The sequence below is a fragment of the Mesocricetus auratus genome, unplaced genomic scaffold, assembly GCF_017639785.1.
Source record: "Mesocricetus auratus isolate SY011 unplaced genomic scaffold, BCM_Maur_2.0 Super-Scaffold_100011, whole genome shotgun sequence".
Lineage (NCBI taxonomy): Eukaryota > Metazoa > Chordata > Mammalia > Rodentia > Cricetidae > Mesocricetus > Mesocricetus auratus.
The window spans coordinates 62,373,666-62,401,033 of record NW_024429195.1 but is presented as its reverse complement, the minus strand read 5'-3'; the positions used below and the strand labels follow the sequence as shown (position 1 = coordinate 62,401,033).

The following is a 27,368-nucleotide window of genomic DNA, read 5'->3' as shown; positions in this document are numbered from 1 at the left end:
ATGTCCCTTGTCAATAAGTAGGCCAAACTGTGCATGTGCAGCACAATATCTGAAAATACAATGGCAACAAAGGAGAAGAACAATTCAGAAAAAAATAAAACAAGTGGCCTGTACCTTGATGCATTATGGATAGAAACCTGAAATTTTAGCTAAGTAATTCAATGTATATAAGAGAAATAAGGCAGTAACTGGGTGTGTCTGTAACACTTCCCTCAGAGATCTTTGTTTAGCATGCTTGTTAACAAACTACAATTAATGATTGTCTTCCATCGGTTTGCTTCTTATAAGTAAAAATGCATTGATTTCTTAAGATATAAAACATTCCTGGTCTAATGAGTCTTCTCTTCAATTTCTTAAGGCTACGGTGTGATTTGGAAAGCTTGACCAACTCTAGTCGCTGGACCTCAAGTGGTTGTAATATGCTCTTAGGAAGCATATTCTAACTTCCTAGCTAATTTTCTCCTGCTGTGACAGAAAACTATGAGCAAGGTAACACGAGAGAACGCATTAGAGGAGGCTTATGATTTCTGAGGTTCAGAGACCATGATGGCAGAGTGAGGGCATGGCATGGTGCCAGGAAACTCTGAGCGCTCACATTTCAAAACCAGGAGTAGGAGGCAGGGGGGACGCACTGGAATTTGTGCAAGTCTTTGGAAACCACTAAGTCACATCTCCTCCAATAAAACCGTGCATCCTATTCATCCCCAAACATTTTTACCAACTGGGGGCCAGGTATTCAAACATGTAAGTCTTTGGTGTTCATTCAAACCACCACAGTACTGAACTGGGCCAAAGTACATTTGGCATGTTAATTGCTTTTTATATCCTTTAAAAAGCATGCTGTCAGTATAGGGGCACCATTTAGAGAAATGGTCTGAATTTATGAGCTGGCATGTCTGAAGTTTGCTGGAGCATTTTAATGCCGAGTTTAATAAAATCCGGAGTGATCAAATTTGTTCTCAAAGGAGGAATATTTAGGCTGTACCAAAACTGTAGCAGTTCAATCAAATAGGATGAAAAATACTCTAATTACTCAAAATATAAGAACTCAACAAAGGTGGCTCGAGGCACATAGAGTGAAATCAATAACTTCAATTACTACCAGTGACTATCATTTACTCACTGAAACTAATTCTTAGGATTTTTCAAATGCTAGGAAGAATTTTATTCTTTCATTGCTGTGATGAAAACAAAATAAACAAATAATTATGTCATCTAGGAAAGCTCAAGGAGGTGGTGATGAGGTCATTTCAGTTATGTCATAACTCCCTAGACATCAAAACAATTAAAGAATTTTCCCTATAAACATTGCATCCTCTGATAAGAACAACACAAATGTTATCCACACAATTAGAAAGACTCAAAATTCTTGATTTAAACCTTCACTAAAGTGTCCTTTTCAAAGATATTGTAGAACTTAAATGTTACAGGTTTGTGGTCATTGGTTCTTCTTTTTAGATTTAGTTTAGTTTATGTATATGAATTCTTTGCATCCTATTCAATGCAACCTGAGTTTCAAGTGGTTGTGAGGCACTACATGGGTGCTAAGAATTGAACAAGCATCCTCTGCAAACTCAGCAAGACCTCTCAACCACTGAGCCATCTCTCCAGGTCAGTGGTCATTGTTTTTAACATGACAAACAAAGGAACAAAATAAGAGCCTGAGATGTTTTGTTGTAATCATTTCTAAAGCAATATCAGGCTTTACAAGGGGGAAACAAAGATAGAAGGAAGAGAGAAATGAAAATGAACCTTGCAAATCTCCATGGTTTACTCTATCTTGAAGAGTTAATCTGAAGTCTAAGGGAAATTTTGTTAGGCTGTTTATTCTTAAGGACTTTCTTTAACTCTTCTTGAATCAGAAAAAGTGATTCTTTCAAAGACAGCCCTTTATTGTGAAAATTATGTTTCCTGTCTGATTTCTGAGAAAGCTCCTTTCTCTACTAAAAACTACCTATAACAGTACAATAATTTTATCTGGAGATCATACAATTGAGGATAATGAACTTCAGACTGCTTTATTATACATGAAATGCTGTGTTTTGGAGGAAACATTAGCTATTCTTTAAACTTGTGATTATACACCTGTCTCCATATTTCTAGGTTGAAACTGAAAATGAAAAATTCAACAATCCTGCTGTTTTCAATCATCTAACAGATAAGTTACAGTGAAGATAAAACATTTAAGTGAATGGCAATTCAGTTTTTATTGAGACTAATGAGCACAACCTTTCTAAACTTAGGAAATCTGATTTCTCCATGATAGTGTTAAATGTTCACATTATTATAATTAAAAGTGGGAGCTTAATGCTTCAGTGGTCATGAGCTGCAAAAAGTCTCCGTCGGTGAACTCCTGTGAGAGGAGGAGGGATGGTGTCTATTCGTACTCCAAGATTAGCTTTCAATTCGAAATTGTACATATTTAATCAAACATCAAGGAATATTGATATTAATTGATCAAAAGAGAATATTCATAACTAAAGATTTGTTGGTGCTAACATAAACTATACTTGAATGACTACAAATAATATAGCAGGGTTGAGAGATGACTTAGTTGTTAAGAGAGCTGCCAGCTTCCTTGGAGACCTGAGTTCAGTTTCTAGCAACCAAGTCAGCTGGCTTACAACCACCTGGACCTCTAGTTCCAAAAGATCAGAAGCCCTCTCTGGTCACTGCAAGCATGTGCACATAAGCACACACACACATTGCATATATCCCACAAACACACAAACACACATGAATAACACCAAATCATTTTAACAAGCATGGTTATATAAAGATTGATTACAGCTGAAATCACAGAACCCAGTGGATTTTATTCGTCAATTTAAGTAACTTAACAGTCCTTACTAATTGCAAATTACACACTTAACTCATTTACATACATATGTTAATGTAACCAAAGGTCAAGTTCATTACTCTTTTACACACATATCTATATGGAAGGATCATCAAGACTTATAAGTGTATAAAATATCAATTTCCATATACATATTAGGAGACGCCTTCTAGAACACTTCAATTTTATAGCAAAGAAAGTCACTTTTTGGTAAAAGCTTAAACTTCTTAGGAATATTATCTGGATGTTTTGTAGCATGTTTCTCAGGAAGACAAGCAAACCTTTATTTTATGAGTGAAACATAAGATTATTCATCAGTGTGCTAAAAATATCAAGACCTTTTTTATCTTGGTGAATTAATAATCACTCATTCATTCATCTTTTTTCTCCTGTGGATTTAATATTTCTTTAATACCACCTTAAAAGAGAGAGATGGCTCTTGTTTCTCTGTTAGAGGACCAGAGTCGGATCCCCATCACACACATACGGTAGCTCATAACGTCTTGTAACTGTTTAGTAGCTGCCCACATGTGCCTGCACCCTCCAAATACATACACACATGACTAAAAATAAAGTAAATATTTTTAAAAGAATGAGAACTGACAACTGGAAAATTAAGTGTTGCTTTACACTCTACTGCAATATACAATTTTAAAAATGAAAGAATAATTCTCCATGCTAATAAAGGTTCTGACTATGTATCTACAGAGAACCATGAAGTTGCCCTGGCCTAGCTACCTTGAGCAGCATGCATTCTGGGTTTTTCATGTTACAGTTCATGATTCTGTCCTGGGGCACTGTTTGCCTTCCAGTTCCTGAGAAATCCAGGCACTGCCTGAGGCCCTGAAGCATTCAGGCCACTTCATGTTTCTCTGATGTTTTCTTAGAAGACAAGGAAACATGGGGGCTTAACAGAACAATTGTTCTTAGATGTTAATCTTGTGTATCCTGCAGACATCATTGTATCCTAGCAACTGCTATTGTATTGATCCTGAAAATCACTACTATATTCTGTTTCTGATAGGATATAAAAAGTCTGATTGCTCAGTAAAACTGTCACAGCCTAGGGTTTGTTGTTTCAAGTCCAACCCAAGCCTGGTTTGATTTGTCGCTGGCCACATCAGGTATCCTTGGCCCAGTAAGAAAGTGCTGGCACTTACATGTATACATCTAACTATCAGTTGATAACTTCATCATCTAGCATTCAACTGTAATCTGGAAACTTTTTTCTTCATTCTTGCATTCATTTTTTTGCTGTGAAAAATATGGAGAATTTTCCCAACTTTAAGCAATCTTGTGTTATTAAGTATGACTGGGCCTATGATTTGCTTTAAAAGAGCTAATAAATAGATTGCAAAATAAAGGGATATTACATAAAAGTATGTAGTTAGTGCCTTTAGAAATAAGTATGCTTCATACGTTATGGTGAGTTTTTTTTTCATAGTTCTTAAAGCACTAACTATGTATATGTATATATTTTTCCAGGCAAGGAAAGTTAAAGGTTTAGAAGTTCACTGTATCTTCCAGTGATGTCCAGGAAAACAACTTTAAAAGGATAATAGGCAACACTCAATACTATAGACACTCTTTCTTGTTTTTTTTGGGGGGGGTTGTAGTATGTTTTAATATACTGCATTATTATAATACTATATATTATTCCAACTGAAGTCCTGTCTTTTGAGTTCTTAAGTACTTAAAAATCTGTAGACAGGTAGCCAATTTTCCTTTAGTAAATAAACCTACATAAAACAGCAGTCTCATTGTTTTCATTTATATAGGAAGCATTTCTGTGCTCTGATCAGTTATTTTAAATTACACATTACAAAAATGTATAGAAAACATGTTTTTCCAAAAAGCAACATCCAAGGAGACAATATAAAATAATATATGAGCTCAAACATACCCAAACTATTAAATATTGAACTTTAGATTTAGTTTTCTACTTGATCTTCTATGAGGGGTGCCAACATTTAACATAATGCTACCTACAAATGTGCATGGCTGCAAACACAGCAATCCTGGGAATGTGTAGCCAAGGGCTAGTGAGGGAGGCAGTCGTTAGGAATGTTCATATCTGCGTTTAAATTATTGTTAAGAGTTCTACTAAGCTTCCTCATGAAACTTTGATAATTTTATGCAAATTTGATAGTCTATCTCAGATACTAAGAAAATCAGTGTTTGGAGCATTGATTTTACATTATATATCTATAGTTTGGTCTAATTTGCTCTACTGAGTGGAACTAACATTTTGAGACTACTAGCCTACCCCATGGCTCACAACTATTTTTAAAGGATTGGATAAAAATATGTCCTCTGAAGAGGAAACATGATTCCAGCTCACTGACTCACTCACATATATGCAAGCCATCAATATTAAAAAAGAAAGAAAATAGTAAGGTTTTTATTTTTCTTGCTTTCTTTTTCCAAAGCTTATATATTTTATCTACCCAATATGAAATTCTGTTCCCAATGACTATTTATTGTAAAGAAAATATATAGTAACGGGGAGGGGAGAGCTGCACACCTACTTGAGATACTGGCCACGCCCATATGGGGCATGCACAGAGGAACATGGAAGAGGCAAGAGACATATCCCTGTCTCGAGAAACCAAAAAAAAAAAAAAGATCTTTCTCTTGGATCCTGACCATGGTTCGGAGACCATAGAGTGTTGACCCGGCTGTTCATGTAAGTGATTGCTCTCTCTAAACAAATATCTAGACCTCCTTTCCAGTTGCACTGTTTCCATTTTGTAGGAGGAAGTCTGATGCCGCCATTAAACATGTGACTTATTAGAGGCGCATACAGATGAGGTAATAAAAGGGCGGTTTACCACACCGCTAACCACACCCACTTTAGGCAGGACTAAAGACGTATACGGCTGGACGTAAAGACGTATACGTACTTAGGCGGAACTACGTCACTAGCCATGCCCAATGGGCATGGCTAGGGGGGCGTTACGGGGGAAAGGCATAAAAGACAGCACACAGGAAGTCTTGCTCTTTTTTTCCTGGAGTTCGGCTTCTGGTCCGGCAGCTGAAAACTGCTTGGCTCCTCTGGGTTTGGTATCTTGTGAGTAATTTCTACATTAAATACTTAGCTTTACTTTCAGTAATTGTGTGTCACGTATCGTTACAGCATCCGTTGAAGCCTACAATTTGGTGTCGGGAATGGGATTGGAATCCGGATCCAGGCGCCCAGAAAAGCGGCTTCTCTCGGCCCGACCAGGCACACGTGGACTCTCCTTTCGCTAAGTTCCTCACCACTTCGCTCGGCAAGACAAGATTCCTGCCACTAGGAACCAGCACCTTCTACGTGCCGGTAAGGTTAGGCGGTATTCCAAGATTTCTCTCGCGGCCACGTGCTGTTTTACTGGCGGCCTGCTGACTCCGGCCACGTGCTCTTTTGCTGGCAACCTGTTGATTTCGGCCTGAATTACTCCACTGGTAACAAACGTAACTGCTTTATACAATGTCAACAGCTAACATTATGATGCAGGATGTTAAGAATTTTCTTGTTTTTTGTATGGATGGGATTTTAGAAAGGGTTGAGGACCTACCTGAAAGGTACTTCCTACCCACGATGGTGATTATTAGCTTCATAATCAATATAATTTTGTTAATGAAATGGCTCAAAAATAGGACTAAACTTATACAGGTCATACAGTCATCGCAGGATAGTTTTGAAATCTTAATACAAAGGATTCAGGAAATGCAAAATTCATTGCAGGAGAGTAAGAAAGGGTTGGTAGAAAATATTCAGGATATTAAAAATGATAATGTAGGTCTGACGAACAGGTTTAAAGAGACGGAACACAAAATCGAATTACTTTCAGGAAAAATGTGTTCCACAGATAGAATTGAAAAATTGGAACATAATGTTGAAACATTTAACGAAAAACATGGTTCCATGTTTGATGATTTCACTAGCAAATTACAAAGACTGGAATATAAAATTGAAATACTAACAGAAAAGAATCGTTCCATGTTTGAGAGCAATGATAAACTAACTGATAGAATATCATTTGTGGAAGGCAGTTTACATGCTATTGAAGTACTTTCTAAGGATGAGAATATTAGAAATTTGGAATCACATGTAAATGATGAATGTAAAAAAATGAAAGATTCCATGACGTCCTTAGAAAATTATTTGTCCCAAGAACTTCAAGAGCTCAGAGAAACAATGATGAATAGACTTCAGGATTTAGAAGACGCTCAATCTGATACTTCAGAATCAGAAATACAGGCAACAGGTCAGGACAGGAGTTTCCCAAATCTTCTCAAATGCCGGAATGATTTCCCTAAGGTTGCTATGCGTTCCCCTATGGTTTTTCCAGTATCTGTAACAGAAAAACCAGCAACGAAAAAACAATCAAATGGTCCCATTGCTTATCACTGGGAGCCTATACAGATGAAGGAGCTAAAGAATATTAAGGAGGCCATTGTCTTGTATGGCCTTCATTCTCCCTTTGTCAGAGAGCTTCTAACCTCATGGGCTACTGTAAATAAAGTAACCCAAAAGACTGGGCCCAATTAGCCTCTGCAGTGCTCAAAAATTCTTGTCAAATTCAATGGAGAGCTTTATGGAGGCAAGAAGCAAAAGCTATAGAGATTCAGGAATTACAGAACGGTCATAAAGTACCCCAAGACAAGATTCTTGGGGAGGGTCCTTACGCTGACACGCAGGTTCAATCTGCATATGACGAGCACATGTTGTCTTTGTGCGATACAGCTGCTTTAAATGCCTTGGATAAGGTTTGTGAAACAGGAGAGATAATGCAACCCTACACCAAGGTATTACAGGGCCTAAGGGAAAGGTTCACTGAATTTTTAGAGAGATTATCCAGAGCAGTAGAAGTACAGGTAGTGAATCCAGAATCCAGGCGTCTCCTTATAGAATCTTTGGCGTATGAGAACATGAATCCTCAATGCAGGCAGGTAATTTGGACATTAAAAATAAGATCAGCGCCATTGGAGGAATGGGTCCTACATACAGCGAACCTGGAATGTAAAAGTCAGGATACAGGAGCTTGGGTAGGTGAAGCTATTTCTACAGGCTTGAGGAGGCACCAGGATGCCAAATACCCTACCTGTGATGATATAGAGGCCTGGGTAGGGAAGGCAATCTCCAAGAATTTTAATAGGCATAAAGATGCAACATGCTTTAACTGTGGTAGAATAGGACATCTTAGTAGGAACTGTAGACAACGCATTCCTAGACATAATGCTTTTACCAGGAATGCATCAAACAGAAGGCCTAAGCCTCCTGGTCTATGCAGGAGGTGTGGGAAGGGGCGCCATTGGACTGATGAATGTTTTTCCACAATAGACAGACAAGGTAGATCGTTAAAGCCGGGAAACGGGGTTAAGGGGCTCAATGGAGCCCCAAAAAGGAAGATTATCCGGTCATTCCCAGTGACAGTGGAGGACAGCCTCTCCCATGACAATTAGAAGATCCACTGCCCATTGTAAATAATACGGCACTGGATAATACATTAGCTCCAGAGGATGAATCAATTACATCAGGAGGAGATACAAAACATATATTTTGGCAAATTCTATACAATATCATAGACCCAAGCTACCAGTTAAGGTAAATAAAAGGGTGATTTACGGATTACTGGACACCAGAAGTGACGTCACTATCATTAATCAGCCGTCCTGGCCACCCAACTGGGCTTTAAAAGAGGTTAATGTTCAATTCTTAGGGATTGGAACCCTATCTGAAGTTAAACAGAGCGTTAGATGGATTGACTTTATTGGGCCAGAAGGACAGAGAGGAAGGTTAAAGCCATATGTTGCAGATATTGCTATAAACCTCTGGGGTCGTGATCTACTCCAGCAATGGAATACGCAGATTAACATTCCTCCTGTATCAGCTAGGAATTATAGACAAGCTCTTAGTGGTAGAAAGAATATAGTAAGACAGTACAGAAAACAGATGCCAAATGTACAGGCTGTACAGAAGCAAGATGTTAGTGCCAAACCTACAGAGCAACCAAAAGCTCTACCATTAAAATGGCTGACAGATGAACCCGTCTGGGTGGGTCAATGGCCTATGACATCTGAGAAGTTAGAGACTTTGGAGAAGTTAGTTCAGGAACAGCTAGATGCTGGACATATTGAGGAATCAACTAGTGCATGGAATTCGCCTGTTTTTGTTGTCAAGAAGTCTGGTAAGTGGAGAATGGTTACTGATCTTAGAGCCATCAACAAGGTAATTCAGCCTATGGGGTCTCTACAACCTGGAATGCCATTACCTTCTCTAACTCCTAAGGATTGGCCAATTATAGTTATAGACTTAAAAGATTGTTTCTTCACCATACCGTTACAAGAAAACGACAGAGAAAAGTTCGCCTTCATGGTACCTACCTATAATAATTCCCATCTGGTACAGAGATTCCAGTGGAAGGTACTACCTCAAGGTATGTTAAACAGTCCAACTTTGTGTCAATATTTTGTGAATAAACCTCTAGAAATAATTCGTAAATAATTTCCACATTCATTAATATATCATTATATGGATGACATATTATTGTCTGATTCAAATAAGGATACTTTGGAAAAGATGTTTGAGGCAGTAAAGGAAATTTTGCCTCGCTGGGGATTACAAATTGCCCCAGAAAAAATACAAAGAGGAGATTCTTTTAACTATTTAGGTTATAAAATAGATGCTCAGAAAATTAGACCACAGAAAGTACAGATCAGAAGAGATTGTTACCGGACTCTTAATGATCTTCAAAAACTATTAGGAGAAATCTCTCAATTACAGATGATTATTGGTGTAGAAAGACATGATTTAAAACACCTGAAAATGGCTTTAAAAGGAGATAAAGACCTAAACAGCCCACGAGTACTATCAGCTGAGGCTGAAAAAGAATTAGAATGTGTAGAAAAGAGAATATTAGAAGCACATGTGGACCAAATCTGGACTGTATTCTGGTTATTTTACCATCTAGAGAATACCCCTCAGGAATATTAATGCAGAGGGAAGACATCATTCTAGAATGGGTATTTCTGCCACATAAACAGAATAAAAAATTGAAAACATATATAGAAAAGATCTCTGATTTGATATTAAAAGGTAAATTAAGGCTTCATCAACTGACAGGGGAAGACCCAGCTGAAATTATTGTACCTTTAACGAATGAGGAAATTTCCTCCTTATGGAAGGATAATGAGTATTGGCAAATAGCTTGCAGTGACTTTTTGGGAAGTATTAATAATAACTATCCCAAAACAGAGAGAATCAAATTCATAAAGAAAACAATTTGGATTCTTCCACGTATCGTGAGGCAAACACCTATTTCTGGAGTTCTTACCTTCTACACGGATGCAAACAAATCAGGTAAGGCAGGGTATAAATCAGGAAATATAAGTAAAGTAGTTCAAAGCCCTTACAACTCCGTACAAAAGGCAGAGTTATATGCCATTCTCATGGTACTTAAAGACTTTACAGAGCCTCTCAATATAGTCACGGATTCTCAGTATGCAGAAAGAGTTGTCTTGCACATTGAGACTGCAGAATTTGTTCCTGATAATACAGAATTAACCTCATTGTTTTTACAATTGCAGGAAATCATCAGAAACAGGACTCATCCTATATATATAACACACATCAGATCCCATACAGGTCTGCCAGGTCCTTTGGCACAAGGCAATGATGAAATTGATCGTTTATTAGTAGGTAATGTGTTGGAAGCTTCAGAATTTCATATGAAACACCATATTATCAGCAAAGGTTTAAAGAAGGATTTTCTATTACCTGGCAACAAGCCAAAGAAATAGTAAGAAATTGTCCCAGTTGCTCATTGTACAATCAAACTCCATTACCAGCAGGTTGTAATCCTAAAGGTATTCACAGAAATGAACTTTTGCAAATGGATGTATCTCACTTCCCAGAATTTGGCAGTTTGAAATATGTACACCATATTATAGACACGTTCTCAGGCTTCCAATGGGCTACTGCCCTGAGCTCTGAAAAAGCTGACTCTGTTGTTACACACCTCTTAGAGGTGATGGCTGTTATGGGTATACCTAAAACAATAAAAACTGACAATGGTCCAGCATATGTCTCCAGTAAATTGGAACAATTCTTCAAATATTATAATATAAAACATGTAACTGGTATACCTTACAATCCCACAGGACAAGCAATAATTGAAAGATCTAACCGAACCTTAAAAGAGATGCTTCATAAACAGCCAGGGAAAACAAAGACACCTAAACACAGGTTACACAATGCTTTACTAACGTTGAATTTTCTTAATGCTGATGAAAAAGGACAAACTGCAGCAGAAAGACACTGGACTACAGAGAAGACTTCTGAACTGAACCAACCGGTGTATTTTAAGGATGTTATGACCTCAGTCTGGAAACCAGGATATGTGTTACGTTGGGGAAGGGGTTATGCTTTTGTTTCCACAGGAGAAGAAAAGGTTTGGGTTCCATCAAAATTAATTAAAATTTGATCAGAACAGAAAACATCTCAGGAGGAGGAAGATAACAGCCCATCTACAAATTCATAGTCCACCATGGGTAAAGTGACCTCCTAGAAGGAAAGAGAAGTGTTTTGTTTTTTGTATTCACAGGTAAACTCAGCAAAGAATACTGGACATATGGATTCCTGTAGGAGAATGAATAGCTACCCTGAGGACCATCAAACAAACAGTAACTCACTGTGTGGTATCAAAGTCTAAATCTCTCTATATTGTTTTTTCATAGTACCCTTTTATCTTTATTTCTTCACATACCTCAGTCCCCATTCATTTAACTGAAGCTGGCTTTGGAGTTGGATTGGCTCTCCTACTCTAAACTCAAGCATATTATTTAAATACGATTCAGAATTCCTGTATTATATCAAAGAGCCATTGATATAAGACAGAAGAAATAAAATGAGGGACTGTTATCTGTGGATTTCTTTTTCTGAACAGTCTAATCTCCTCCAGGTTTTCCATCTTCCCTATTGTCACATCTTCTGTATGCATACGTATGAAAGTTAACATATTTCTTTGTTAACATTAATGTTTGAGTTTTCCAGAGAACAAGGGATTTCCTGACAGCAATCTTCAACTGCTTCAGAAAGAGAATGAGGATCCACTTCCTTGACTTCACCTGATTCGACTGGAGGCATCTGAACTGCCCTCCACCTGACAAGCACTATCCTGAAACTGGCTTGAAACTACATCACTCTACACAACTCCGGACCAAGAAACTGAAATAGCACATCTTCTACAATCTGGCAGGAGCTTCAAGATGAGAGCTTCAATCAACACTAGAACCTCAGTCAGGAACTTCAATCAAGCATCTCCTGCCATACAGAGACTGTCTGATCTACTGAGATTTTGTTATACTAACATTTTTCTTCTCACAGGTCCCCATGAGATTATCATCGTCCCATCTCAGCAGGAAGTAGTTTTGAGAATTCCATGCCCCCCTCTCCCTACTATTGATATTATAAGATAGTTTACACCTGTTAGTGTTAGTTTTCAATTATTTTTAGAGTTGGGATTGGAAGGAGGTGTTCATATTTGGGTGTTTCTTTCAGATAAGTTTAGGTAGATAGAATAGATGTTTGATACATTTTGTTCATGGACACAAGTTAGTTGTCCTTTTTAGACTAAAAGGGGAATTGTAGGAGGAAGTCTGATGCCGCCATTAAACATGTGACTTATTAGAGGCGCATACAGATGAGGTAATAAAAGGGCGGTTTACCACACCGCTAACCCCACCCACTTTAGGCAGGACTAAAGACGTATACGGCTGGACGTAAAGACGTATACGTACTTAGGCAGAACTACGCTAGGGGGCGTTACGGGGGGAAGGCATAAAAGACAGCACACAGGAAGTCTCGCTCTTTTTTCCTGGAGTTCGGCTTCCGGTCCGGCAGCTGAAAACTGCTTGGCTCCTCTGGGTTTGGTATCTTGTGAGTAATTTCTACATTAAATACTTAGCTTTACTTTCAGTAATTGTGTGTCCCGTATCGTTACAACATCCGTTGAAGCCTACACCATTTCAACTAAAATAACCAAAATTGTAAATTTGGTTATTTTAGTTGAATTATTGACACCGTGATATTTGGGGGTTTATTTCTACTAAAATCAGAACGGTGGATCCTGATTGACATGACTAAGAACCTCCTCCAGTACACTGAGGGCTCTGAAGGACTTCAGCAGTTTTTAGGAAAGGTTTAGGGAACAGTTACCTGTTTGCCACCAATGGTCTAGAACAGGGACTCTGAAGACCTTTTTGGACCACTCTAGGGTCTCCACATCACACCTTTCCCCTGCCACAAAGAGTGTCTTGAACCTGAAAATAAGAGAGACAGTGAGTTCCAAGTATTCACAGAAAATTAAATCAAATAATTTCATTTATGTTAGAAAAAAATCAGTTGGACTCTAACCACATCAGTTACATCAGTAAAAATGGCCTTTTAGAAGAGTACCATGCAGTAGGACAGTAAAGTAAATTACTTGGGTGCATTCATTGTAACCACATGTAGTTCACAGCACTGAAGTACTTCAAAAGCAAAACCCAGAACTACAGATAGATGCTCAGCTTTGAGAAGGGCAATTGAGTTGACTTTATAATGTACCTGTCATATTCCTCTAATGAGCACATTAAAAGCCTTCCCCCCTTGACATTAGCTTTGCTAATTTTAACTTCTAATTTCCCTCTTTTATTCTTATGAAGGAATATGCTCACAAATACCCACAAAGGACAGGAAAGACATCAGCCCTTCCAAGACCCCAACCCCAGCGAGTCCAGCTTCAGGTGAGATTGGGTCTCTGGTGGAGACGGCCCGCCCAACACCCATCCCCTTGATCTTCCAGGTCGCTCCTGGCATTCAGAAGACCCGCCCACACAGGAAAGACATCAGCCCTTTCAAGACCCCAACCCCAGTGAGTCCAGCTTCAGGAGACCCGCCCACACAGCAAAGACGTCAGCAATTCCAAGACCCAAACCCCAGTGAGTCCAGCTTCAGGAAAGACATCAGCCCTTCTAGGCCCCAAACTCGGTGTCAGCATCCCCAGCTTCAGCTGCAGGAAGGAAGGAGACCAGTGGAGACGGAAAGACCCCACCAGCACCCACTGGAAGAAGAGATGGGAAGAAGACAGAATAAGAGCTCACTCAGCAATAGAAACACCAACATGACCCCACCAGAATCTAGGGATCCAACACCAGCAAGACCAGAAAAGCACTACATAGACGAAGAAGAGGAGACAGACCTTAAAAATTATTTCATGAAGATGATGGAGACCCTCAAAGAAGAAACGAGGAAATACCTTAAAGAAATAAAAGACAAAACAAACAAAAAAATTCATGAAATGGAGGAAAATTCAAGAAATAAACAAATCTCTCAAAGAATCTAAAGAGCACCAAGAAAAAACAACCAAAAAAATTAGGGAAACAACTTAAACAGTTGAAGGATTGAAAGCTGAAATACAAATGATAAAGAAAACACAGAATGAAGGGATGCTGGAAATAGAAAAGCTGGGTAAACGATCAGGAACTACAGATGCAAGTATCACCAATAGAATACAAGAGATAGAAGAGAGAATCTCAGGTGTTGAAGACTCATTAGAGGATATAGAGTCGTCAACCAAAGAAAATCTCAAAACCAACAAATCCTTAACACAAAATATCCAGGAAATATGGGACACCGTGAAGAAGCCAAACCTGAGAATAATAGGTATAGAAGAAGGCGAAGAAATACAACTCAAATGTACAGAAAGCATATTCAACAAAATCATAGAAGAAAACTTCCCTAACCTAAAGAAAGATATGCCTATGAAAATACAAGAATCTTACAGAACACTAAATAGGCTCAACCAGAAAAAGAAGTCACCTCACCATATAATAATCAAAACATCAAACCTACAGAGTAAAGAGAAAATATTAAGAGCAGCTAAAGAAAAAGGCCAAGTAACATACAAAGGCAGACCGATCCGAATTACACCTGACTTCTCAATGGAAAAGATGAAAGCCAGAAGATCCTGGACAGATGTCCTACAAACGCTAAGGGAACAAGGATGCCAACCCAGACTACTATATCCAGCAAAGCTCTCAATTACCATAGATGGAGAAAACAAAATATTCCATGACAAAGCCAGATTCAAACAATAAGTAGCCATGAATCCAGCTCTACAGAAAATGCTAGAAGGAAAACCTAGATCCAAGGAAGATAACTACATTCACAAAGACACGGGCAATATATAATCCCACTTTACAAAACACAAAAAGAAAAAGGATGAGAAACTACACAAAATAACTTCACTAACAATAAATCAAGCACAAACAAGGATCATCAATCAATGGTCATTAATATCCCTCAATGTCAATGGCCTAAACTTGCCTATAAAAAGACACAGACTAGCAGAATGGATACGAAGACAGAACCCTTCCTTCTGCTGAATACAAGAAACACATCTCAACATCAAAGACAGACGTTATCTCAGAGCAAAGGGTTGGGAAAAGATCTTCCAATCACAAGGTCCCAAGAAACAAGCGGGTGTAGCAATCCTAATATCTAACAAATTAGACTTCAAATTAAAATCAATCAAAAGAGATGAAGAATGACACTTCATATTCATCAAAGGAAAAATACATCAAGACGAAGTCTCAATTTTAAACATCTACGCCCCAAATACAAAGGCACCTACATTCGTGAAAGAAACATTACTAAAGCTCAAAATGCACATAAAATCTCACACACTAATAGTAGGAGACTTCAACACTCTGCTCTCACCACTAGACAGGACCTCCAGACAGAAACTTAACAAAGAAATAAAAGAACTAATAGAAGTTATGACCCAACTGGGTTTAACAGACATCTATAGAACATTCTACCCAAATACAAAGGGATATACCTTCTTCTCGGCACCACATGGAACCTTCTCTAAAATCGACCACATACTTGGCAACATATCAAACCTCAGCAGCTACAAAAACATTGGAAGAACTCCATGCATCTTATCAGACCACCATGCTTTAAAATTAGAATTCACAAACAACACAAATTGCAGAAAACCTACAAACTCATGGAAATTGAATAATGCTCAACTGCACCATCCCTGGGTCAAAGAAAAAATAAAAAAAGAAATTAAAGACTTCCTCGATTTCAATGAGAATGAAGACACAACATACCCAAACCTATGGGACACTTTGAAAGCAGTGCTACGGGGGAAGTTCATAGCACTAAGTGCCCACATGAAAAAACTGGAGAACAGTCATACTAGAGAATTAATAGCACAGCTGAATGTTCTAGAACAAAAAGAAGCAAACTCCCCCAGGAGGAGCAGACGCCAGGACATAATCAAATTGAGGGCTGAAATCAATCAAGTAGAAACCAGGAAAACACTGAGAAGAATCAATGAAACAAAGAGTTGGTTCTTTGAGAAAATCAACAAAATAGATAAACCTCTGTCCAAACTAACCAAAAGACAGAGAGAGAGCATGCTAATTAACAAAATCAGGGATGAAAAAGGGGACATAACAACAGACTCCGAGGAAATCCAGAGAATCATCAGGGCATACTTTGAAAATCTGTACTCCACAAATTTGAAAATTTAAAGGAAATGGACAATTTCCTGGATAGATATCACTTGCCAAAACTAAATCAAGAACAGATAAACAATCTAAACAGACCTATAACCCCTAATGAAATAGAAGCAGTCATCAAAAGTCTCCCAAACAAAAAAAGCCCAGGCCCAGATGGCTTCAGTGCAGAATTCTACCTGAAATTCAAAGAGCTAATTCCAATACTCCTCAAAGTATTCCACACAATAGAAGCAGGAGGCTCACTGCCAAACCCTTTCTATGAGGCTACAATTACCTTGATACCCAAGCGACACAAAGACACAACTAAGAAAGAGAACTATAGACCAATTTCCCTCATGAACATCGATGCAAAAATACTCAATAAAATACTCGCAAACCGGATTCAAGAACACAACAGAAAAATCATCCACCGTGATCAAGTAGGCTTCATCCCAGGAATGCAGGGATGGTTCAACATTAGAAAATCTATCAATGTAATCCACCATATTAACATTAATATTAACAATCTGCGAAAGAAAAACCACATGATCATCACACTAGATGCTAAATAAGCTTTTGACAAAATCCAGCACCCCTTCATGATAAAGGTCCTAGAGAGATCAGGGATAACAGGAACGTATCTGAATATAATAAAAGCAGTATACAGTAAACCAACAGCTAACATCAAACTAAATGGAGAGAAACTCAAAGCAACTCCTCTAAAATCAGGAACAAGACAAGGCTGTCCACTCTCTCCATATCTCTTCAATATTGTACTTGAAGTTCTAGCTACAGCAATAAGACAACAAAAGGAGATAAAGGGGATACAAATAGGAAAAGAAGAAGTCAAACTTTCACTATTTGCAGATGATATGATAGTTTACATAACTGACCCAAAAAACTCCGCAAGGATACTCCTAGAGCTGATAAACACCTTCAGCAATGTGGCAGGATACAAGGTAAACTCAAAAAAATCAGTGGCCCTATTATATACAGATGATGAATTGCCTGAGAAAGAAATCAGAGAAACATCACCCTTTACAATAGCCAAAAACAGCATCAAATATCTGGGGATAATGTTAACCAAGGAAGTGAAAGAACTTTGTGTCCTTAAAGAAAGAAATCAAAGAAGATACCAGAAAATGGAAAGATCTCCCATACTCTTGGATTGGTAGGATCAACATAATAAAAATGGCAATCTTGCCAAAAGCAGTCTACAGATTCAATGCAATCCCTATCAAAATTCCATCACAATTCTTCAAGGACCTGGAAAGAACATTAATCAACTTTATATGGAAAAACAAAAGGTCCAAGATAGCCAAAACAACCCTACACAATAAAGTAACTTCAGGAGGCATCACCATACCTGACTTCAAGCTCTATTATAGAGCTTTAGTCCTGAAAACAGCTTGGTATTGGCACAAAAATATGCAGGTAGACCAATGGAACCGGATCGAAAGCCCTAATTTTAACCCACACACCTATGAACACTTGATTGTTGACAAAGAAGCTAAAACTGTACAATGGAAAAAAAGAAAGCATCTTCAACAAATGGTGCTGGCATAACTGGGTACTGGTATGCAGAAGACTCCAGATAGATCCATGTTTATCATGTTGTACAAATCTTAAGTCCAAATGGATCAAAGATCTCAACATAAATCCAGCCACACTGAAACTTTTAGGAGAGAAAGTGGGAGATACTCTTCAACGAGTTAGTACAGGAGACCACTTCCTAAATATAACACCAGTGGCACAGGAACTGAGATGGACAATTAACAAATGGGACCTTCTGAAACTAAAAAGCTTCTGCAAGGCAAAGGACACAGTCAAAAAGACAAAAAGGCAGGCCACAGAATGGGAAAAGATATTCACTAACCCTACATCTGACAGAGGGCTAATTTCCAAAATTTACAAAGAACTCAAGAAACAAGTCTCCAAAATACCAAAGGATCCAATTAAAAGATGGGGTACAGAACTAAATAGAGAATTCTCAATAGAGGAGGCTAAAATGGCCAAGAAACACTTAAGAAGGTGCTCAACATCCTTAGCCATCAGGGAAATGCAAATCAAAACAACTCTGAGATACCATCTTACTCCTGTCAGAATGGCTAAAATCAAAAACACCAAAGACAATTTATGCTGTAAAGGATGTTGAGAGAGGGGAACACTCCTCCACTGCTGGTGGGAGTGCCGACTCATACAGCCTCTTTGGAATTAGGTATGGAGATTCCTCAGGAAAATGGGAAGTAATCTACCACTAGACCCAGCAATTCCACTCTCAGGCATATATCCAAATCAGGCAAATTCATACAACAAGGGCATCTGCTCCACTATGTTCATAGCAGCATTATTTGTAATAGCCAGAACCTGGAAGCAACCTAGATGCCCCTCAACTGAAGAGTGGATAGAGAAAATGTGGTAGATTTACACAATGGAGTATTACTCAGCAGTAAAAACAATGGAATCTTGAAATTCGCAGGTAAATGGATAGCACTGGAAGAAACCATCCTGAGTGAGGTAACACAGTCGCAAAAAGACAAACATGGTATGTACTCACTCATATATGGATTTTAGACATGGATCACGATAGTGCCAGTCTGCACTTCCACTGATAGAGAGTCTGGGAAACTGGAAAGAACCTAAAAGATATGCATATATGCATAGTACCCAAGAGAAGAGGATTGAGACAAGATCCTCTGAATGGATGGGGAACACGGCGAGGGGTGGGGGGGAGTGGGAGCTGGGAAGAAGAGAGGGGGTGAAGAGGAAGAGAGTTGGTCATGGGGGAACAGGAAGTTGAGTGGGTGGGGGTAGAATAGGGGGAAGAGGGAATCATAGGATAGAAGACAGATCAGGCACCAGAGTGACCTCGATTGATCTAAAGGGATAACACCAATTGGCAAGCTAAGCAATAGTGGAGAGACCACCTCGAATGCCCATTCCTGATAATGAACTTGATGTCTATAACCATCCAGGAGCCTTCATCCTGTGACTGATGGAAGCAGAGGCAAACACAATTAATCGCTGAATTGAACCCAAGGAACCCAGAGACAGAGAGAGAGGAGTGATGAGCAAATTGGCAAAGAATGGGCTGGCAAAACCAGCAGAGACAGCTGATCTGAACAGGGGAGAGCTCTTGGACCCCAGACCGACAGTGGGGAGGCCAGCATGGGACTGATCTGGACCCCCCCAAATGTGAGTGTCAGCAGAAGGCCTGGGCAACCTATGGGGCCCTGAACTGTGGTTCAGTGTCTATCCCTGGAATACAAACAGTCATCGTGTGCCTATAGCACAAAGAGGGATGCTCTCTCAGCCTGGACTATTAGGGGAGTGCCTGGACCCTACCCAGAGTAAAATGACAGACTCTAGATATCCCCTATGAGGAAGGATTTGGCAATAGGGTGGGAGGGTGAGGGGAAGGGGAGAGCGGGAGGAGGGGAGGGAACTGGGATTGACATGTAAAACAAGCTATTTAAAATTAAAATAAAAAATGATAATAAAAAACAAAAAAATACCCACAAAGGCCGCATATGTGATCATACATATGATTCTTACTTATGAGTTCCTTTAGGAGAAATTACTATGATCTCAAGAACCTATTTTCTCTATTCTGAGAAACACACACAGGAGAAAAAAATGGCTAATAAAGAAGTATTGTTGTAGCCTTTGGGGTCAAGCAGACTCCTATCACAAGGTATCTGGGTTACTGGAGGATGAAGGAGAATTAACATCACTGACAGAGCAAACTGTGCCCTAGAGTAGAAAGAACAAAGAGAAAAGTGGACCAGGCTGACCCTGTTAGTGATTCACTGAAAGAAAGGCTGTTTTTCTTTCATGGTCATTGCTCTCATGGTCTGTCTGTCAGAAGGAAGAATGTGTGGATGAGCAGTAAATTCATTACCATCAAAGGAAAAATATTCGGCAAACAAAAAAACCTGCCTGCTCTTCTTGAACAATGCAGTCTGCTTCTGTTCTGACAATGCCTTATTGCTCTCTATATATTTACCAAACAGTTCCTATAGTATTAAATAAGCCTGCCTCTGTGATTTAAGAACATTGTGTTCCTGCTTGCAGCACACACACACACACACACACACACACACACACACAAAGAGTAATATCTATGCTGCATATGTTAAGAACGATGTACACAATCATCTGAAGTCCTAGAAAAAAAGAACATGTCTCCATATATTCATATCTTGAAGGTTTTACCCCCATCATTCAGAATGTGACTATATTTGGAGATGGGACCTTTAATACTGGCTGAAATAAGTGGTTTAACTAAACACCTCTTGGTGTCATCTTCAAAAGTCAGCTCAGGACAGATAATAATTCTAAGCTAAAAAGTGAAATAAAGAATTTCTAAAGTAGTGATGTTGAAAAATGTCTCCTGATATTAGATTACATAAAGTGTATTAAATTGCCCAAGAAAGCACTAAACAGAAAGGAAATTTTGGTGAAATATATACATTGAATCAAAACTGCCAGTAAGGTACTGAAAGGAAATTCACTTACAAATTAAGACAGATAGAAGGATAGATATATATAGATTCATTGAAAGACTTCATAATTTCTTAAATACTTGACAACAGAAATTTTTCAAATGACCAATAAAAATTATTAACATTGTGAGATGCAAATTGAGGGCTTAATATGCTGTTACCACAAGACAATCAGAAAAACAAATTTTTGAAATTGATCAAAACATAATGTTCTAATAAAGGCACAAAACTAGGCCAATCATACACTGAAAATAGGTATGAAATTATTGTACAACTTTTGGAAATTATTTCCTTACATTCTACATTCCAATCTCTTACACATGGCTAATACCAATAGGTGTGTACAATATTTACATATGCATATAAGTAAGATAACAATTGCATTTTGGAAAAGACTGAAAATTATTCAGCTGTTGCTGGACTACTGCACATTTGTAATGCTTCATACAGGGACCTGGGAAGGTTTGGAGCCAACTAGTTTAGGGGATTCAAATACAAGGTAGAAATTTACAGTCAGAGAGAACTAATTCATTGAAGACATACACTGTGAAACAGTGACAGACACTAAGAATGTAACAAAGTCTTGAAAATGAAGAAACCAATAACAACATGAGATAATATATCCATATGTTAATTATCTAAGTTTAGTAATTTAATTATATATACTTCAAAGTACCTACAATTTAACCAATTAAACAAAAATGATAAAATCTATGCATCTGTAAAATAGGTATAATAAACTGGCTTATTTGAGGAACTGTGGATGCCATAGATCTGAATTCTCTTACCTCCTAATAAATGATCTTCATGTTACTTCTTTTGTATCCACTGAATCCCATAATGTAAATATTTGTTTGCTCCATGGTATTCTCAGTGCCCATCTACTAATGTTACTCTTCTTGATTCTTGTTTTCTTTTTAGTCCCCAAGCCACTAAAAAATTCATAGCTTCCATTTCAAGTTTTCTTCTGCTCCATCTAATTTATTGTTGAAACTATCAGGTATATATTCTCTCTAACTGACTGAATTATTCATCCTCAAGAACTGCTTACATGTGTTAGGTCATGAACTATTTCCTAATTTTATTGAACTGTCTATTCATTTTCTTAATTTTGTTGAGTTTATACTTAGGGAAGAATTTTAAATTTCGTTTGCATCACTTAACAGATTTCTGTTTCTTTGAGGTAAGCTGCTGTAAAATCTTGTATTTTGTTGGAGCTGTCATATCTCTGATTTTCATGTTCTTTGGGTCTGCTCATTACATCTGTGTCTAAGACTTCAGTTACTTAGGGCTGGAGAGATGGCTCAGAAGTCAAGAGACCTAACTGTTCTTCCAAAGAACCTGAGTTCAATTCCCAGAAACCACATGGTAGCTCACAACCATCTATAATGAAATCTGGTGCTCTCTTCTGGCATGTTGGCATACATGCTAGCAGAACACTGTATCATAATAAGTAAATCTTAAAAAACTAAAAGACTTAAGTCGCTTTGCACAAACAGTACTGGGTGGCTTCTGGAGAGAATCCTCTCAGAGGTGCCCTAGGATGCTGGTTGGTTGGTCATAATAATGTGAGCAATGGTTGTGAATGCTTTAATGATTGACGTTGTAGGAGTTGGTCACAGTGATTCTGGCTGCATAGGTAATTAGGAAAAAGTATTTAGGGGTCTCTTTGTTAATGGGTCTGAGTTGGCTTATAACATTCATAAGAACACTGGGATCCAGAAACATGAAGAGGCTGTGAAGCCAGATTCCCGGAAGCAGAATATTATTAAGGAGGCACAAGTTGATTTTTGTGTGTGTAAGTCTGTGGCATACATCCGCAGCATACACTCTGGAAGATGGGATGGAACTGTGCTTCTGATAATGGTGGTAGGGGAAGTCATAAAGTACTGCCTGGGATGGCACAGGAAAGAAAGAAAATGTTTCAGCGCCTTGCTATGCAGAATCTGGCATAGTTGGAATTTAGGTATAAATTCTAACAGACACAGTGGCAGCTCAGTCTCTGGAGAGATGAGAAAGCATGTGGTATTGACTCTGGGCCCTGGAGTAGCATCCCATGGCAACAGCCTATTCTCTGAGGTGGGGAACAGCATTATACTTCTCTCATCATCATGCCTCCAGAGCAACAAAGGTTTGACCATAGTATAAACATATTATTAGCGGCACTTGTTCAAACTCTCATCAGCAATATAAGAACAGCCTTGATGTATTATACACTTGTTAGAAAGGTCACTGATATATGCTTTAGTTTTTCAATTTATGGTGGGAATAAAATGCCATCTCATTTAATTTTTAATTTTCTCATGTATTTGTGAAATTGGAATCTTCTCATGCTCTAGCATCCTTCTTCATGAATTCATTTTACTACACTCATTTCTTTATGTAGTTGTCTGTTCCTTAGGGAGAGGGCTTATAAACTCCATAAATTAAATATTTAATGGTTATATAGGTTATGAAAATCTCTTGGCACAGAAGTCTTTATTATTTTGATGGCCAATTGCTCAAATTATTGTGTCAAATTTCATTAAAATTTCCATATTGGTTTGTTGTCATGGAATATTATTTTAGGTGTGTCACATGTGTTTATACTGTGGAACATTTGTTTTAATGATGCAAAGATGTATTACATTCTTTTATGTTGTATTTGTTTAACTCTGTGAAACTGTATCACTGCCTGTCTAAAAAACCTGATTGATCAAATAAAGAGCTAAATGGTCAATAGCAAGGCAGGAGAAATGATAGGTGGGGTTGATAGAGGACGCTAGGGGCCATCCATGCACATAATAAAAGTTAAATTAAGAATCAGAATAAAAGTGAAAGTAAGAGTCACAGAAGTAAGAAAAGAAAAAAGGTATATGGGATAATTAGAGTTAAGAAAACCTGGCTAGAAACAAGCCAAGCTAAGGCTGGGCATTCCTAAGCAAGAATACGTCTCCATGTGTGATTTATTTGGGAGCTCGGTGGCAGGCACCCCTAAAGAGTCAAAGAATAAATAGTAAAAAGTGTAAAACCAACCAACAATGGTTTCTGATTTATACTTTAAAAATGTCATTGTGAATAATAGCACATGCTTATTTCTTTTATAACCCTGATGTGTTAAGCTAATTTAAAAGTATTTTTATATGATATATGGAAAAAAACTATTTTTTGTACTTATAAAGCAGTTGGTGCCATGACATTCATCTACTTAAAAGACTGTCATTTCATTTAGTTGTCAAGCCACTTCTCTATAAATAAGTTTTCTTATAAATGTAGGAATATATCATATTCTAAACACAACACCGTTTTCCTATATAAAAGGGATTTATAGTGAATCCAACATTTCATAGTTCACAATACCTTCCCACAAAGTGAGCTCTCTTATGTTTTCTCAATATACAACAAAAACGCTCATTGCATTTTCAATAACTCTTAACAATTATTTTCTTTTATTACCTCATTAATGTTGGCTTCTCCTCAAACACAGCATTCCATAATGGTTGTATAGATGGTTACAAAACTATATATCTCATCACTGTGGCACTGCTTGTTTTGGGTTCACTAACCATCCTCCTATGTGCATATTTTTCCTTGATAAAAGTCTTGAAAAATAAGTTCTGTTAGTGTCACCAAATAGTATTATATGTCTTTAACATGGTTTTAATGTTGCACATTTGGTTTTATGAGATTTGAAGAGTTTTCTAGAATCAGCCTCTAACCCCAAAAATAACCTTGTTAGACATCAACTTCTTTGTTTGCAATAAACAGATGGAATTTCTTAAAATCTTCTGTTTTCACTGAACTCTTAGTTGAACAGTGAAAATCTATTAAAATAGTTCAATAGTAATATTATTTGTGTAGCTTATAAATATGAAAAGCAAAAGATCCTTTTATCACATGAATGCCAAACGCCTTGTGAGAGGTTATACTTTTTCTAAATAGCAACAGTATACCTGTGTGGATAAGTGAGTGTGTGAGTCATAGTGAAATTGTCTGTTAGGTTCTTCCTGAAGAGATATTTAAGTCCCTCGGTCCTAACTTAACTCACTTGTAAGATAAGGGTAATGTTTACAGATTCTTCATATGAAGATGTTACTGCTAATGTACAGTGTGTTCGCACATTAATAAGAATATTTCGAAGATTGGGTTGTTTATAGATTAAAGTATTCTAAGCATTTAGTATACCTAAGTGTCAACTCAAAACAGACAAATGTGCCATCATGAATACCTTGGTTCCTAAAGACAGAGGAGGATGAAAAGGAGAAAGATTTTGTCATTGGGCTTAAAATAAATTCTAATATCTTATGAGTATTTAATCAATTTTAGAGAGTGTTGATTTTAGTGATCATTATTGTGTGGAAGATAACATGTAAAAATCGATGTGTAAATGTAGTCCCCCATTTTAGCAGCCATTACAGGCTAGCATGTGCTTGCATGGCCTTACCACTCCTGACAGAAGTTAGCTGGCAGGGCTGTGCTTTATGGACAGCACACAACAGTGACATGCAGAACATAGCAACCGCCCTGGGAGGGCCTATGGGCCATAACAACCAGGTGGGTCACCCAAACCTGGCAGCGCACCAATCCTGAGACTGTTTGATTTCCCTAGACACTCTCCTCACACTGCCCTTTAAGGTCCCTGCCTCGAAGTTGCTTGGGGTCTTTCTCCAGCCATTCGCCATGGTGACAAGGTAAAGGGCCCGAGTTAATGGGGTTAGCTCTCCTTAAATATCTACAATAAAAGACTCTTTGTTTTGCTTCGAAATGGGCGTCTTGGTGACTTTGAGGTTCAGAATTTGGGCACAACAACTAGCAGGAACACATGGGGAAAACAAAAGACCTTTTAGCATACTGACAAATGAAATCCCTTGCCCTATACTTGTACCATTAAAGTATATTTATGTTGGTGAATAGACACTTAAGAAACTAACTTAATGCTTTCCCACAGCCTCTACGATTGTCATAAGGTATGGATACTATATAACTAATAGAGTATTTTTTGCCAAAATCTATTTTCTGTCTTCTGCATTGAACTAGGGACAACTGAAATATGATAAATGATGGTACAAAAGGAAACTCTATTGTTTACATTACCTATGTAATGTTTAGTAAATCTAGATCTATTGTCTCATAATATAAAAGCATTTAAAGATGAATAAACAAACTAAAGATCCTTCCCAAACATAAACCTTCTTGTTTATCTCAGTAGCTGATTGTATGATACCTATTTTATTTACTTCTGGCCACAGAAATATAAAATTCAAACACCATGGCGTTTAACATCAAATATTCAAACTGTCTTAATCCAACGTCCCTTTTTCTTGAAGAAAAATCAAAATATCTTCTTTTAGCTTATGACATTAATGACCTATATCACAGACTTCAGCAAGCAGTAGTGATGTAAAGGGCCTTGAGGGTATAAATTGTTATGAATACTTCTGAAAATACATATCATTAAACTAAATAAATCAACAAATAACACAAAAATGTCTAAGGTATCCACAGCATGTTGTTACAAACAGAATAATTTCTGTCATTACTAATGAATGTAATCTGGATAATAATAGTCACATTATGTTTGTTCATATGTATTTGAGGATCATTTCTCTCTATTTAAGACATGCTTATTTTAATATTTCCAGGAAACAGTTCAGTAGTGAGATAGCATACATCTGAAGTCATAATCAGAATTTTCCTTTTAAGAAAAGTATAAACAGTGTTTTTAAAAAAAGAAAGGAAGGAGGGAAGGAAGGAGGAAGATAAGGAGGGAGAGAGGGCAGAAGGGAAGGATGGAGACAAAAAAAGAAGGAAGGAAGGAAGCAAGGAAGGAAGGAAGGAAGGAAGGTAGGAAGGGAGGAAGGAAGGGAAAAGGGAGAAATGTTATGGTTTGAGTTGAACTGAAACAATCAAGTCTATTGCACCTAAAAATATGTATAGTAAGGTTCCTAATTCAACTATCTGAGTTACAAATACAGAGCGATTCTTAATAACATTTTCAGTATTTTACTCTTTCTATGGAGGTATTACAAAACCAGAAAACAATGCTCAGTTATATTTGGGCCGCAGGTTCTGATGTAATATACCCTATGCATCTCTACTTCACCTTGTCAAAGAGTACTGCTTCCCCAAGGCTGCCCCAGGGTCCTGTTGACGGATTGCTCTAATTGCTGTCGGTGCTGTAAACAAGGCAGCCACTCCATGCTCTGCAAGCACACGGAAATAAGCGCCGGCATCTGGTGTTCCCACAGGCTTTCCCTGTGATGAGATTCATTTAAAATGTCACTGACTCAATGTCTCATATTTCATGGACAGTTCAATACCTACACATTTAACACAGCAATATTAACAAGCATAGCTTCCCGACACATTGTAACTTTAAAACATTACCTTGTTCTATTATAATTTAAAACTAAAAAAGAAAATACCCAGGCTATTTTCTCCCACTTAGGATCTTGGAAGTTTTGTAATTGCATTTAATTCTTTTTCAAATTTTTGAAAGATAAAAATCT

The 27,368-nt window shown here is 37.8% G+C and overlaps 1 protein-coding gene across 1 annotated transcript in view; it reads right to left on the bottom strand.

Annotated features, from left to right (window-relative positions):
* Positions 1-27,368, bottom strand: part of Acss3 (acyl-CoA synthetase short chain family member 3) — a 169,623-nt gene that overhangs the window by 38,326 nt on the left and 103,929 nt on the right. The window contains exons 8-9 of the mRNA XM_040754956.1: positions 26,963-27,114; positions 13,041-13,144 (exon numbers count right to left, since the gene is read on the bottom strand). Coding sequence (XP_040610890.1) covers positions 13,041-13,144; positions 26,963-27,114 — 256 coding nt within the window. The remainder of the gene's footprint in view (positions 1-13,040; positions 13,145-26,962; positions 27,115-27,368) is intronic.